The sequence below is a fragment of the Echeneis naucrates genome, chromosome 7 (genome assembly GCF_900963305.1).
Source record: "Echeneis naucrates chromosome 7, fEcheNa1.1, whole genome shotgun sequence".
In the NCBI taxonomy this organism is placed as follows: domain Eukaryota; kingdom Metazoa; phylum Chordata; class Actinopteri; order Carangiformes; family Echeneidae; genus Echeneis; species Echeneis naucrates.
Window position 1 is genome coordinate 14,982,022 of NC_042517.1, and position 13,382 is coordinate 14,995,403.

Sequence of the window (13,382 nt, forward strand, 5' to 3'; positions counted from 1 at the left end):
AGACTTCATTCAGTATAACTTGTCCGAAAATGTGTGAGAGCAGCTATTTTGGTCAGAAGTTTCCTTCAGACGAAAAAAGAAAAAAAGCTACCCGTCTCTTGTGGTGATGGATCATGAGACAAAAAGTGAAAGCGGTTTTCAAGGCTAGTAGGTAAACGCTACAAGCAGCTGCACTCACATGGATCTTGGGTGAAGGCCTACATTTATTCATTATTTTTTTTTATTCTAGTATTTATTCATGTATTTATATATGTATTCCTTGAATTAACCAGTGTAGTCAGCCTCTTATCACTTACATAAAACTTCCTCTCTTGTAAAGTGGCATAGTCATATAATAGTCCTGCCATAAGTTTTCCCAACGGACTTCTTTAAAATTAACCTGTAACTTTTAACAAGTAATCATTAGTTTCATTTCCTCCAAGGATGTAACTAAAGAGAAGTGAAATTTTAGAGGTTTTGGAAGGTGTGGGTGCTTCATACACAGGTACATTAACCTATGGGTTTTTATATTTGTTTGTTTTTTTATATTTAATAAGAACCCTTAAGTATGATACTGGTTTAAAAAGTAATCATCATTTAATTACATAGTCTAATGCCGATTTTTACTTTTAAAGTTAGCATCTTAAAACTGCAGCCAACTGCAGTCATCACCAGCCCGTATAGCCCCCACTCTGCCTTAGGATAAGACAGAAATAAAAACAAAAACCTGCCTTTAAATCAAAAATACAAAGAAAGAAAGAAAATATCAAATTACACAAAAAAGCTATATTTGATTCGAAACATCCCCAAGAAAACACAAATGAAATCTAAATCAAACAACGTATTGAACGCTTGTGAGGGGGGAAAAAAAGCTAAGTAATTGCATTAATTTGTTGCCAGTCAGAGGATAAATGTGTCGAAATGAGGTCACTGCGGATGGAAACTTGAAGGTAATCTGTATCAACAGTCAACCTGAGGTAATATAAAGCTTTCACTAATTTTGTTGTCATAAAATCTGAGGTTATCTGACGATAATGCCATTCTCATTTTATTCCAGAAAAGGGGTTGAGCTCTTGGGTTTCTCGGCCAGGACAGCACAGACTTTCTGCACAGTCTCTTCCTCAGCTGCAGATACTTCAGTTTGGGAAACATCTCCCCCAACAAAACCAGTACAGCTGCATCCACCTTGGATAAAATGGGAGATCGTTTTGTGCTGTGAAAACACAGTAACTACTCAAAGTGGGGACATTTCTATACAGTAAATGAAAAATGAATGTGAAGTGGAACGTAAAGTTGACTCACCCTCTCATCCAAAAGGCGCTGCTGGACCATGAAGAAAGCCTGGCGGATCACACCATTCACTGTCTCACCCCCGTTAGAACCACTGGACAGCACAAACACTGTCTTCACGCTGTTGTAGACGGCATTGTGTAGATTCTCAATACACGAAAGTCCAGGAATCCAGTCCCTCTCTTCCAAACAGAGATAAAATCTCCGGTGATTCGAGTTCTCCAGATTCAAAATTAATTCATTGTAGACCCAATCTCTTACAGCCTGGTTCCCCGTGTCAAACACCACAAAAGCATCATAGTGATGCTGCGAATCAGTACCAGCCAGCTGGGAGTAGCCTTTATGTCCTGCCCAAAGCACCTGCAAGCAATACCACAGATCCCAGCCATAAAGGTGCTTCAGCAGGGGCAGAACAGTGAACGTCACAGCCATGAAGGCGCAGACGACGAAGGCCAAGCCACCGTATATATCCTGGCAGGAACGCTGGTCAATCGATAACACGCTACGACCCTGTTGTGACTCGGGGTATTCACAGTGTATGTATGTGAAGAGGTAAGGAATCTGCACCGGAGTAGAACGCAGGAAGTCCGCAAACCAAGATGTGTCACAATCACATTTAAAGGGGTTGGCATGCAGGGTGAGTTTTTGAAGAGCACTGCCATTTTTAAAAGGGGCAGGGAGATACTGGTGTTGCAACTGTTTGATCTGATTGTGGCTTAGATACAGATATTGCAAGGACTGTGCTTTCCTAAAGAAATCCTCTGGAATGAAACTAATACGATTGTGACTGAGGTCCAAAAGGGAAATATTTGCTCCAAATTCGATGACTTTATGAGGCAAATAAGATAAATGATTTTGACTTAGGTTCAAATGACATAAATTGCTGAGTGCAGAGAGGTTGTTCCATGGGAAGTAGTTCAGCAGATTGTTGCTGATGCTGAGGGCGACAATGCTTTGTGGGAGGTTACACAACACTTCTGATGAGATTGATTTTAGACCGTTGTTAGAGATGTCCAAATAGTTGAGATTTGTCAGGTTTTGGAAAAAATATGTGTATTTGTTGTTATCAGAAGCCCACATTGTGTCTAAATGATTTCCATTAAAGTAGAGATACTTAATAGAGCTGCTCACCAACCTTTGATCGAGTCTCATCCCAATGTCGTTGTTTGCAAGACTTAGGACCTCCAAGTTGGTCAGATATCGGAGGAACTCGAGTCGATGGCCCATGCCCCTCATTTTGAAGTGAAATTCATTGTTGCTAACATCTAATACCTTTAGAGTAGCGTTCAGCTCACTTAAAGCATCTTTATAGTAAAAATCAAGCCTGTTGTATGACAAATTAAGCAAAACTAAACTATTCAAGTTATTAAACTGCCCGCCCCTCAGTGCCTGGCTCATATAATTGTATGAAAGGTCTAAACAAACAGCCTTTTCCATGCCTACAAACACATGTTTGTCAAGAGTCAAAATGTCATTTTGAGACAAGTCAAATGATGATTTGCGTCGACAGAAATAATTTCTGAAATCTGAAAGTGACGGAAAATGTGATACATTGTCCCACATCACTTCTTCCACATGGGATTGTTTTGATTCTTCAAACACATTTCTTGATGTGACTTCTCGATCTCTGACAAGAAGTGGTTGGTCATGTGAATTGTGGGTATACAGGTTCTCATTGTGACAGCTTTTCCGTTCTGAATTGGAGCAGCATGGAAGGAAATTTAGCATATTCTGAGAGAGGACAACGTCGATGAGAGATGGTAACTGTTTCAGACTTGTCAAGTTACAACTATTAATGAAGTTCATTCTCAGTTCAAGTTTTGTTAGATATTTAAGTTTGGACAGAACCCTCAGACTCTGATTTGAAAGCCGATGGAAAAAGTTACCACTCAGAAGGAGGTGTTGCAATCTAGATATATTGGCTATATGTGGGGAGAGGATCAGCTCTGGAAATGTCTTCAGGGGTTCATAGTTGTAGATCAGGCTAATCCAAGTAAGGTCCTTCAGCTCCGAGAAGAAGGTTCCATTCTGTATAGCATATGCCAGGAGGTTGTCAGAGAGATCCAAGCTCTGTAAATTTTTCAAAGGTCTGAAAAGACCCACTGGAAATGTTTTCAGAGAATTTCCCCTCAAGCTTAGATATGTGATGGAGCTGTTCTCCATATAGAATGAGTTTGGAGATAATTTCAGAGGGCGATTTTGTGGGCAAGGAAAACAAGGTCTTGCTGCATGATCACAGCGCTGGCAGTTCCACTCCAAATTCAAATTCCTGAGCAAAGTCAAGTCGGCAAATGCATTTTCTACAACTTCTGTAATCGTGTTTTCTTTCAAATCCAGAGTTTCCAGCGAGGAAGGCAGTCCTTTAGGAACAGATGTCAAATTATTATATCCCATGTTGAGGGTTTTGAGTTTTTTGAGCCCAGAGAATACACTCTCACTAATGAAAAAGGACTGGTTGCAAGGGTTTGCATAAAAGCAGTTCTTGGAGAGGAGGAGTTCTTCGAGAAGTGGGGTTTTGAAAAGGTGGGTAATGTGAAAGATGTGATTACTCTGTAGATCGAGCACCCGTAGCGTTTCAGGTAACCAGGGTATGACAGTTAGGCTGTTTCCTGACAAATACAAAAATTCAAGCTGCTGGAGGTTCTTGAAAGCATAATACTGGATCTCCATTTTGCATGAGCGCTCTTCCAGAGCTCCCTGAACCCCCGGTCCACAGTTCCCCATTATTTTCAGAGTGTGAAGGTTTGGTAATCCCACAAAAGCGTGCTGTGGCACTTGTTGTATCTTAGTCCGACTCAAGTCGAAGGATACCACCGTAGTAGACCTGAAGTGTGGGACCTCCTTTAATAATCTGTCATGGCAGTCCACTGTAGAGGCATTTTTATCTGCGTCACATGGAAAGAAGTTGACATTTATGGCCTTCAGTAAAGAAAGAAGCTGACTGAGGATGAGTATATTCTTCAACAGAGCCTGAGGAAAAACAAGAAGCAAATTTTGTTGTTAAATTTGTTGATGGTTCACAAATCTTACCTGCCTGAGTGGTTTTCATTTTTAACTCGTTAAAAAGGTTTAAATAAATATTTTTCCCTAAGCATGAAACTACAATTTCCTAAATACAGAATATACACTATAGTATAACGATAACCACCAATATTGTATGTGTATAACAAATATGCAATCACAATATATTATTTTCATTTAGGTCATTCACTATCTCTGAAGTTTGAGCATAACATATACACGTCTCCTGGAGGTATATTTGAGATATCATTTAACGAAAATTGGACAGATTTGAAATTAATTTTACTCACGTAGTTGAATGAATGAATATTTTAGGAACAAGCTAATCTGTCTCATCTGTGATCAACTGTTAATAATTTAACCATGTTTTCAAATGTAATTTTAGCTCATATCCCATTAATGTGTAGATTCAGTAAATAAAAATACAACACCAAGCATCCCAGAATATGTCATCAAACAACTGTAACTCAAATCACTTTGGCTACTGCAAGCCTCTATTCAGACATTTCTGTAAGAGTAACCTAATACTGTGAGTAAAAACCTGGAATATTTGACTTACCATCGCTGTGGGAGCATATATGGAGGCAGATATGTGAATCCAGGTGCAAACAAGATGTATTAGAAAGGGTATCTTACTCTGTGCCGTGACAAAAAAAACGGGTAGCATTAATGCAGAAGTGAAAGCATTTTGTATTATTGGCCACAACCTGATGCAAATTTTTAAGATAGAGAAGTCAAATCTATGAGGGAAGTTTAATACAGATTTCTCTATTGAAAGGTGAATGACTTAAAACAATATTTCCCCTCATAGCAATCACTCCACAAAATATGGAGTTTCAAATTTTTCCAATGGAAAGATCAATTTGTGATTTTTATGATCATTTACAACATAAATGTTTGAAGTAGTAGACCATTTATAATAAAAAAAAAAAAAATCCCTTTTAACTTGAACAAAATTGTCATGATTCATCCCACACTATTTTCACAATCACTTTATTAAGGTCACCGAGTTATGAAATCCATGAAATCAATAAGGAGATAGTGATTTAAAAAAATCCCAAACAGTTACAGTTAGCAGAGAAAAGACTGATTATTAAATTGGTTTCCAAACACAGCAAAAAGCCCTTCTGTGTTTATGCAAAAAATGAACAGTATAAATGAAATCAAAAAATGCTTGTATTCAAGTACTGTGTTAAAACTTATTTTCCCCATTCACTTATTTGGAAGAATTCTGGCCGTAGCCAGACAGATTACAAAGGAATCAAAGTTAGTCAGAGTGTTATGGTTGAAGAGCACATTCAATGCTTTGGCTTCGTATTGGATTTTGCACTGTCGATTAAACAGAAGCAAATAAAATCCATTTACACACAGTAGTGTCTTGTGGTGGTCTGTTCCTGACTGCGAGAGCTGCATGAGTGAAATACCATGCATTTGCCATCACTGACTGAAATGCTGAATTATCCACAGGGCAATGTTCATAAAGCCATCAGACTCAGCATCCACCTTGGAGAGAGCGTGGCCGTTCCCTGGGTACCACAGCAACCTAAATAAAATACGTCAGAGCATTAGTGAATGAACAATAAAATCCCTGTCGTGCAGTGCATATCTGACATAACCAATGAAACATAGTACTCAGACAAGCTGCTTACCGGACTGGGACCTGCTTTGCTTTCAGTGCTCTGTAATATTCAATTCCTTGCTTGCTAGGTACACGCTTGTCATCTTCCCCTATGGTTAGTAGTACTGGTGTCTTTACCTAAATGTGAGATCATGTGAGGTTAGTCAAATACGACTGAAAAAAATAAATAAATAAAGAACGAAAATAAGTGAATTAACATGTACAGTCAAGACACATATTCCCATACCTGTGTGACGTATTTTATGGGAGACTTTTCCAACATTTGTGCCCAAACAGCAGAGTCCGGGAGAAGGTCTGTGCTATATTCGAAGCCAGCCTCAACCATGCACCTGTAAAAATCCATTTAACACCAACAGGAGGAAATAAAAAAAAAAAGAAATAAAATAAAAATAAAAATCTCTGAAGAACTTTGAGGTCTTTTGTTCATGCAGTGTTTGTGTGCATTATTGAACACTTCCTTCGCTGACAGTGAGAGTAGACACATTCACAGCTGTCAGATACCACCAAAGGGCTTAAAGCTGCCAGAGGGGACTACCAGGTGAGTCGGTGATAACACCACAAGCATGTGGTTGTGCACAATGTACATAGTAAATTAGCAAACAAATGTAGGTATGAGTATGAGAATGTGGATATCATGATGTACCAGTCTGGGATGTCTGTGCTGCCAATCATGGAGGCCAAATTGATGACAGGGTTGCGAGCCACACAGGCCTTGTAGAAGTCTGGATACTGGCTAATCAGATGACAGGCCAGGAAACCACCATGCGAGCCCCCAGAAACTGCAACTCTTTGTGGGTCAAACTCTCCACTTTTCAGAACACTTTCAACAGCAAACTAATGGAGAGAAAAACACAAATTGTAAGAGAAAATCACTAATCATCAGAGAGTAAACAAAAGTATTGAGAAATATATCACTATAAAACAAACAATTTTTTATACACATTTCAACACAGACAGGATACGTTTAGATTTGATCAATTTCAAAACTTGGAAAACATTATCCATTGTTTTAAACAGCATCTGTGGCACTTCATTTTACTTTCTTTCTTTCTTTCTTACTTGCACATCTTTAACGTCCTGGCTGCCAACATTCCCTGGTAACGAGAAGATACTATCCTGGCCATATCCAGTAGAGCCACGATAGTTCACTGGAAAAAAAAACAAAACACATTTTTATGTAATCATAGATAGGAATGTCAGGTGCATGTGGCCTCACGTCTCATGCATATGATATACAGGCAGTGTGAAAACTTGTTAAGATTGCCACCAAAATGTAAACCAACATGCCAGAACTAATCTAGCTGCTCTGGAGGCGGTGTGCTCCCAGCCTTAGTGAACAATGGCCATCAGCTGGGTTAGTCAGTTAGTTTCCATCAAAAGTAAGATAACTGCTAAATGTACCTAGCAAGACCAAGTCATTTTTTCTAGTCTGAAAACCACATCCAAGCATAAAATAATGAATCAATTAATCTTCCTTTTGCAGGAGAAAGTCTATTATATATTCTACCAATGGATGTTGGGTGTCTGAGCAGGTGGTACACACAAACTTACCCAGTAACACAGCAAAGCCCATCCTGCACAGCACAGAGGAGGACAGAAGCCACTCACCTACAAACACTGCATGGGGACCCCCTGATGAAAAAAGAAGGTAACATATAAAGTAGATTAACAGTTTTCATTGTAACGGCAAAATTGGAATATAAATTTTAGACACGCCTCATGATGGAAAATTTCAATATATGTGAAATACAATACAGGACTGTTAACTGTTCTACAAAAAGACCATCCTTGACGTGAGAACATGATTAAACATTTTGCTACTCAGTGCGCTATTGTCATAGCAACCACTGCTGGCAATGCCAATCTTATGTGTAGCAATAGCTCCTGACTGAACAGACAAATCCCAACACAGTCATTCCTAAATTTAACTTTAATAGGAAAGTACTTGTTTGTTAATACTGTGGATCAATGCAGAGAATTTCAAATATTAACATGGTCTTTTGTATAACTACATGAAGTTAATATTATTTTACATTTTACTGTACATTAATTACCAATTGTGCAATAATCATCTATTTATTTTGCTAGCACTTGAAACAAATGACTACAGAACCAGAATGATTGCGACCAACCATGAGGATTGACAATAAGAGGCAGTTTTATTCCATCTTTAACTTCCTTTGGTTTAATCAACAGAGCTTCAAAATCAAGGCCAGCTGGAAAAAAAAAAAAAGAAAAAAAAAAAGAGAAAAATTGAACAAGTTAGTTCCATATACTGTTCTCCTTTAGTTTCATAAACATGAAAAACTTTGAACGCTTCATTAACTTGTCAACAAAAATCTAACTGCTTATTCCTTCTGACATCACTCATCTTATCATGTATTATCATTTTGTACCAACCTGCACTTGAAAAAAAAAAAAAAAAAAAAAAAACACACTACAAAATACACACTACAGAAACTAAGAACTTGGATTCTTACGGTATTGACTATTGTCTTGTTCTGGGGGAGGGGTGAAAGTCAAGATCTGCCAATGGATATCTGGCAGCACCTGCGACTCCTCCAATGTTACCCAAACCACTTCCTCCTGAGAGTTTCTGGCAGGGAGGAAGCCAACCCTCTAGAAATCGAAATTACATTGTGGTGAGTGACATAGTAGACTGTCCATCTCATGAAATTAGATTTTTTGGGTCATAAATCAAATATTCCATTCACACCAGCATACTTGACCTATACTACACTACCATGTAACCAAAGATGAGTACTAATAAGTAAATAATAATAATACTAAATCCCCTGTTCAGACCTGGCATTAACATGGATGTTCAGTAATCCAATCACAAGTGGTCAGCTCTGAGCATGTCGGTTCACATCTGGCTTTAAAAATGCATCTCCAAGTGTACTCCAGCTTGTCTGCTTTGTATGCAAAAAAATAAAAAAATAAATAAAAAAAACATGAATGTGCTGTTTTCTTTTGCCGATCTGACAAACGGTTCCGTTGTCAATTTGTTAGTTTACATGTGCCTGCGTGATTATGTCCATGTGTGTGTTTGACAGAGAAATAGAGAGAAAGAGACAAAGAGCAAGAGAGAGAGAGAGATTAACAGACACAGCAACTTAATAATGACTATGCTGATCACAGCTCTATGGTGAAATAAGGGTTTAATTATAATAAAATGGAAAATGTTATTGCTTCATTATGAAACTACAAGGTAATTAATTATTCTGTGGTAGAGGATATCACTTTAGTAGGTGGTCTTACAATGAAGATCAGGATACATATGATTTAAAACTGCAGAAAGAATATGGCCCCAGGCGGCCCAGACAACCTTTTAATGTGGTTAGTGTGATTAGATCTCAAATGCTTTCTCAATTTGTCTTGGGTGCATTAACACCTGTACTTAAAGAGCTGACAACTTGTGATCAGATAACCTAAAACAGATGTTCAGCCTGGTCTGAACACAGCCAAAGACCATTCTTAATGAAAACCTGATCCTACCAGAGTTGGGGGGCAGTTTGGTGCAGAGTAGCTGACCACCATCAGATCTCTCTCTATGTTCAGCAGAGTCCAGCTGCCACCTTCAGACTCTGCATACAAAAAAAAAAAAAAAAAAATCATCATTAGACAAACAGTGTTAAATTGAGCACATTCAAGACATTATCAACACCAAGTGTCTCGATCAGAGCTTATATAGAAAATGGTAACGTAATGGTAGATATATGTGCCTCATGACTAACTTGAAGTCAAAGAGGTGACACTCCCAGTGCTTATATCCACCATCAAAAGATCCTACAAGAAAGAGAGATGTGAAACAAGGTTTTTTAGCTAAGTGGTCACAACAGTCTGATTCAAAATACTTAGGTATTACTTTATCAGAAAAAATACCAAGCACTTTGACATAATATCCAGCCATTTCCCAGTCACTGACTATACCTTGTGGCTGCGTTGGGGACAAGCTATGATTATACGCTGACTGTCAGCTGACCAGCATTGAGGGGACAACTGAGAGCCGTAGATACCAGTGAAGCCATCTGCAATTCACACCAATACAGACAGAAACATCAAGGTGTGCGTGCATGTGTAAAGAAAGGGGCCATTTATGTGATTACCAAAGTATACATACCCTCTCTGGGTCGCTGTACCACATCCACAACCACTGAAGTTTTCTTAGTGTACCAGTCATACTAGAAATAAAACAAGCGCACAAAGAACTACTTAAAAAATAAAAAGTATATCAAGTTTAAGATGGTACATTGTGTGAGGTCTCACTATTTTCCACTAAGACAATGTACAATTCAAGATACTTTGACTCGCTTTGTGACGTGTAAATACCAAGTACCTTACAGTTGGTGAAAAAGATAAGCTGCTGTATTCTGTCTTACCATACAGAGCCTGTTGCACTGCATGTGTGGTCCATAGACAGCACATTCAAAGTAGACAATTCTACATTGGTCTGGACTCAGTCTGGGGGAGCACACTGCATTGGCACCTGATGACAGTTGCTCTGTCAAACAGATACACAAGAACATCAGCAATCATGTGTAACTGTATCCGTTTAACACCAGACTAGCAGTCTAAGTTATGTGTCTTTAACTTCAGGTTAATGAACAATGCCTCTGTGCAGGACAGACATTGATCATCATACCATAACTTAGCTGGAGAATTTTTATGAAATAGAATATCAAAGACCATAATTATAAAAAGATGAAAGATTCACATACCACATTTTCCACCGGTAAGATCCACATAGAACAAAGATGATCTAGGGAAAAGAGGAACATGAATGAATTTGCAGTATTAGCATTTGAACCCACAAATTTCAATTTCCCTTTGATCAGTTTACACAGTACCTCCTGTTTGAACAGTACATCAAGCCAAGCCTGAAAGGCTCATGCCACCAGCCTACAAACAACACACCTGTGTCCCCTGGAGCCCAAAATGCCTGCAGAGACAGAATAACAGCAAGACCCCCGAATCCCCCCCAAAAAAAGCAAAAACACCAGGGCATTAGAACATGAGAAACTGAAAAATATTAAAACAAACCATTAATGCACACTGTTGTGTAACTGTTGACTAACCTGTCCTGGTGAGATATTTTCTGGCACTCCTTCCAGCACAGAGACATTGTCACCTTCAATGTCCAAAACACAAAGCACTGGACAGCTCTTACCAGCTAGTGTCTCTCCCCAGTCCTCAGCGAAGACAAACTGCTCCCCCTGCAGGATTTAAAGAAAAGCAGAAGTATTGCACCTAATACCTTGAGGAATTTAACTGAATTGGTTTTCAGTAGTATCAATCTCACTTTTACACCATCTTTTTTCTCCGCTGTTATGGTCTCCTCCTCATCTCCAATGGAAGACAACTCTGGTGACACAGTCTTCAAACAGAAAAAGAGAATGTAAATAGAAAGTGATCATGCTTTCACAACATTAATCTTACCTCAAGTACATATAAACAATAATGGTGATTCAATTCTAAATGAAGTACATGCCAGAACAATGTTTGAGTTATGGCCACATCTAAATCAGTGGTATCAGGTTATTTTAAACAGGAAATGGAAATTTTTGGGAAGATCCAAAATGCAACCCTTTGCAAAATGAAACAATAGGCAGTATTTTAAGTGGACATTGGACATTGAGCAATAAGTTCCCATTTTACTGCATTCAACAACCTTTGACATGTTTCGGAATTGGTTTTGTGGGTGTGTTTGGGGCACTACAATGGTGAAGCTGTAAAGCCACTCCTTAATTAATTTTGAATCAAACATGTATTCAAGGATTCCTTTTCAAATTAATTCATTATTTAAATCAAACAACAAGATAGCTAGCAACTTGAACAACCACTGTGCAACAAGAAACCCCTCAGAAAAATGCTGCAATCCTGTGTGCAATATTGAACTCAACTTCAGTAGTGACATCAGGAGGGAAAAAAACCAAAAACAATATATTTGAATATATCAACCTGTGGACAGCATTCCAGTGTCACTCTATGCGACCAACCTGAAAGAAGGATTCTGCTTTGGGCCGCTTTCTCTCTGCCACATACAGGAGGTGTGTCTCAGAATGGGACCAAACCAAGCACCCAAACTGATCTAAGGATTAAAAACAATGTGGTTAATACATTGACAGACGTAAAAGTGTGCCAAAAACGTTAGGTAACCAGTGAAGGTCACTCACCATCTTCATAGACTTTGCCATGCTTTTTTAAGGCTGTTAGATCAATACTCTTCATCTTAATGTTTTTACTCCAGACCTGTAGGGTTATGAAAATATCAGAACAGTGGGTTCAAAATGATCAGTTACACATACTACACACACTACACACTACAGTATCTCAAAGCAGAGATACCACAGAGGGCAGGCATTAAATTAAGAAATGTAGCAGGGTGGGTGAGAGGAACAAAGCAAGAAGGTTTTCCCCACACCTCCAGAAACTGTTTGTCTTCTCCTTTGATTTTGCACTCTCTGACAACAGCCTTCATTTCACCGGAAGGGGAGTCCTTACTCAGCAGCCTGACATGAGAAAACACACAGTTCAGTTGGCTCGCGGTTAAGTCGATGGGAAGATCTTCAATTCCACTCAAACTGATAAGACAAAATGCCAACATACTCTCCCTTTATCTCTGTGCAGTTTCCTGAAGCTCCAGAGTAAACCACAGATTTATCATCGTGGAATACAATGTACTGCCGGCAAAATTTGACATTCTCGTTCCTCTCCAGATCTCGCTGGCTCCATTCTGCAGAGGAACGTACACAAAAATGCTTTCACGTTCAATGAATGTGTACATATGAGCACCTTCATATACAGCACATACACACACCTGTGTAGATGTTGCTGTATTTGCCTCCGTACTGAGAGGTGATGACAGGTCCAACATCTGCTCTGCTCAGAGAAGGAAAGAGGCTGAGCTGTCGGTAGAGTTTGGCGATTTCCTCGGTGTCGTTCATCACCTGACAGCAGGCAGCAGAGTGACTTAAAGCACGTACATGTGAAACCAACTGTCTCAGCAAGGACAATGCCTTACTCATGCTTCTTCAGGGTCTGGCTACTCATACACAAGTTTGTGCAGTTGAAGCAGTCCACTGCCACAACCAGAAGTGATAGTTAAATAATGCGTCTACTTCACTGTGCAATATACAAACAAGTGAGTTAGCTCGTCTGTTGCTAGCACTGGATTTAATCAGACCAGGAACTTCCTGTTAGAGCAGACCACACTCCGTCCGCTAGCTTGACTTGAAACGTTGCTAACATTCAATTATTATGAAAACAAAAAAAAATGACAGCACGACAGAGGTGTGCCTTTATTTTTATTTTATACGGTAGGTTGTCCACCGGAGAGGTCTGTGAAGTTTAATCTTACCTGTGACTCCATAACAAGGACGGTGAGTGTCGCTGATTTGCAAATGACAGTCCCGTGGACAAAAACACAATGAAGTCCCAGTGTAAAGCTGCA

General features: G+C 39.1%; 2 protein-coding genes across 2 annotated transcripts; both read right to left on the reverse strand.

Moving 5' to 3' along the window:
* Positions 1 to 307: 307 nt before the first annotated feature.
* Positions 308 to 4,929, reverse strand: tlr9 (toll-like receptor 9). Its single transcript, XM_029505914.1, has 3 exons — positions 4,850 to 4,929; positions 1,282 to 4,239; positions 308 to 1,164 (listed from the first exon to the last, which is right to left on the reverse strand). Exons 1-3 carry the CDS (start codon positions 4,850 to 4,852, stop codon positions 940 to 942), a joined length of 3,186 nt encoding a protein of 1,061 aa, XP_029361774.1. The 5' UTR covers positions 4,853 to 4,929; the 3' UTR covers positions 308 to 939.
* Positions 4,930 to 5,266: 337 nt separating this feature from the next.
* On the reverse strand, positions 5,267 to 13,339 carry LOC115046123 (acylamino-acid-releasing enzyme). The gene is made up of 23 exons (XM_029506269.1): positions 13,290 to 13,339; positions 12,750 to 12,879; positions 12,539 to 12,665; positions 12,354 to 12,441; positions 12,106 to 12,181; positions 11,929 to 12,020; positions 11,232 to 11,306; positions 11,008 to 11,145; positions 10,780 to 10,871; positions 10,651 to 10,691; positions 10,312 to 10,433; positions 10,053 to 10,113; positions 9,863 to 9,960; positions 9,667 to 9,718; positions 9,428 to 9,516; positions 8,410 to 8,548; positions 8,062 to 8,145; positions 7,481 to 7,561; positions 6,989 to 7,077; positions 6,573 to 6,763; positions 6,156 to 6,258; positions 5,940 to 6,046; positions 5,267 to 5,833 (listed from the first exon to the last, which is right to left on the reverse strand). Exons 1-23 carry the CDS (start codon positions 13,299 to 13,301, stop codon positions 5,728 to 5,730), a joined length of 2,193 nt encoding a protein of 730 aa, XP_029362129.1. The 5' UTR covers positions 13,302 to 13,339; the 3' UTR covers positions 5,267 to 5,727.
* Between the last annotated feature and the right edge of the window lie 43 nt (positions 13,340 to 13,382).

What these genes read in the sequence shown, in the direction of transcription:
- tlr9 (XM_029505914.1), bottom strand. An exon ending in AGCGCCTTTTGGATGAGAGG is followed by an intron (nt 1,165 to 1,281) that starts GTGAGTCAACTT and finishes ATTTTATCCAAG; the next exon opens with GTGGATGCAGCTGTACTGGT.
- LOC115046123 (XM_029506269.1), bottom strand. An exon ending in AAGACAAACAGTTTCTGGAG is followed by an intron (nt 12,182 to 12,353) that starts GTGTGGGGAAAA and finishes ATAACCCTACAG; the next exon opens with GTCTGGAGTAAAAACATTAA. An exon ending in AAAATATCTCACCAGGACAG is followed by an intron (nt 10,872 to 11,007) that starts GTTAGTCAACAG and finishes CTGTCTCTGCAG; the next exon opens with GCATTTTGGGCTCCAGGGGA.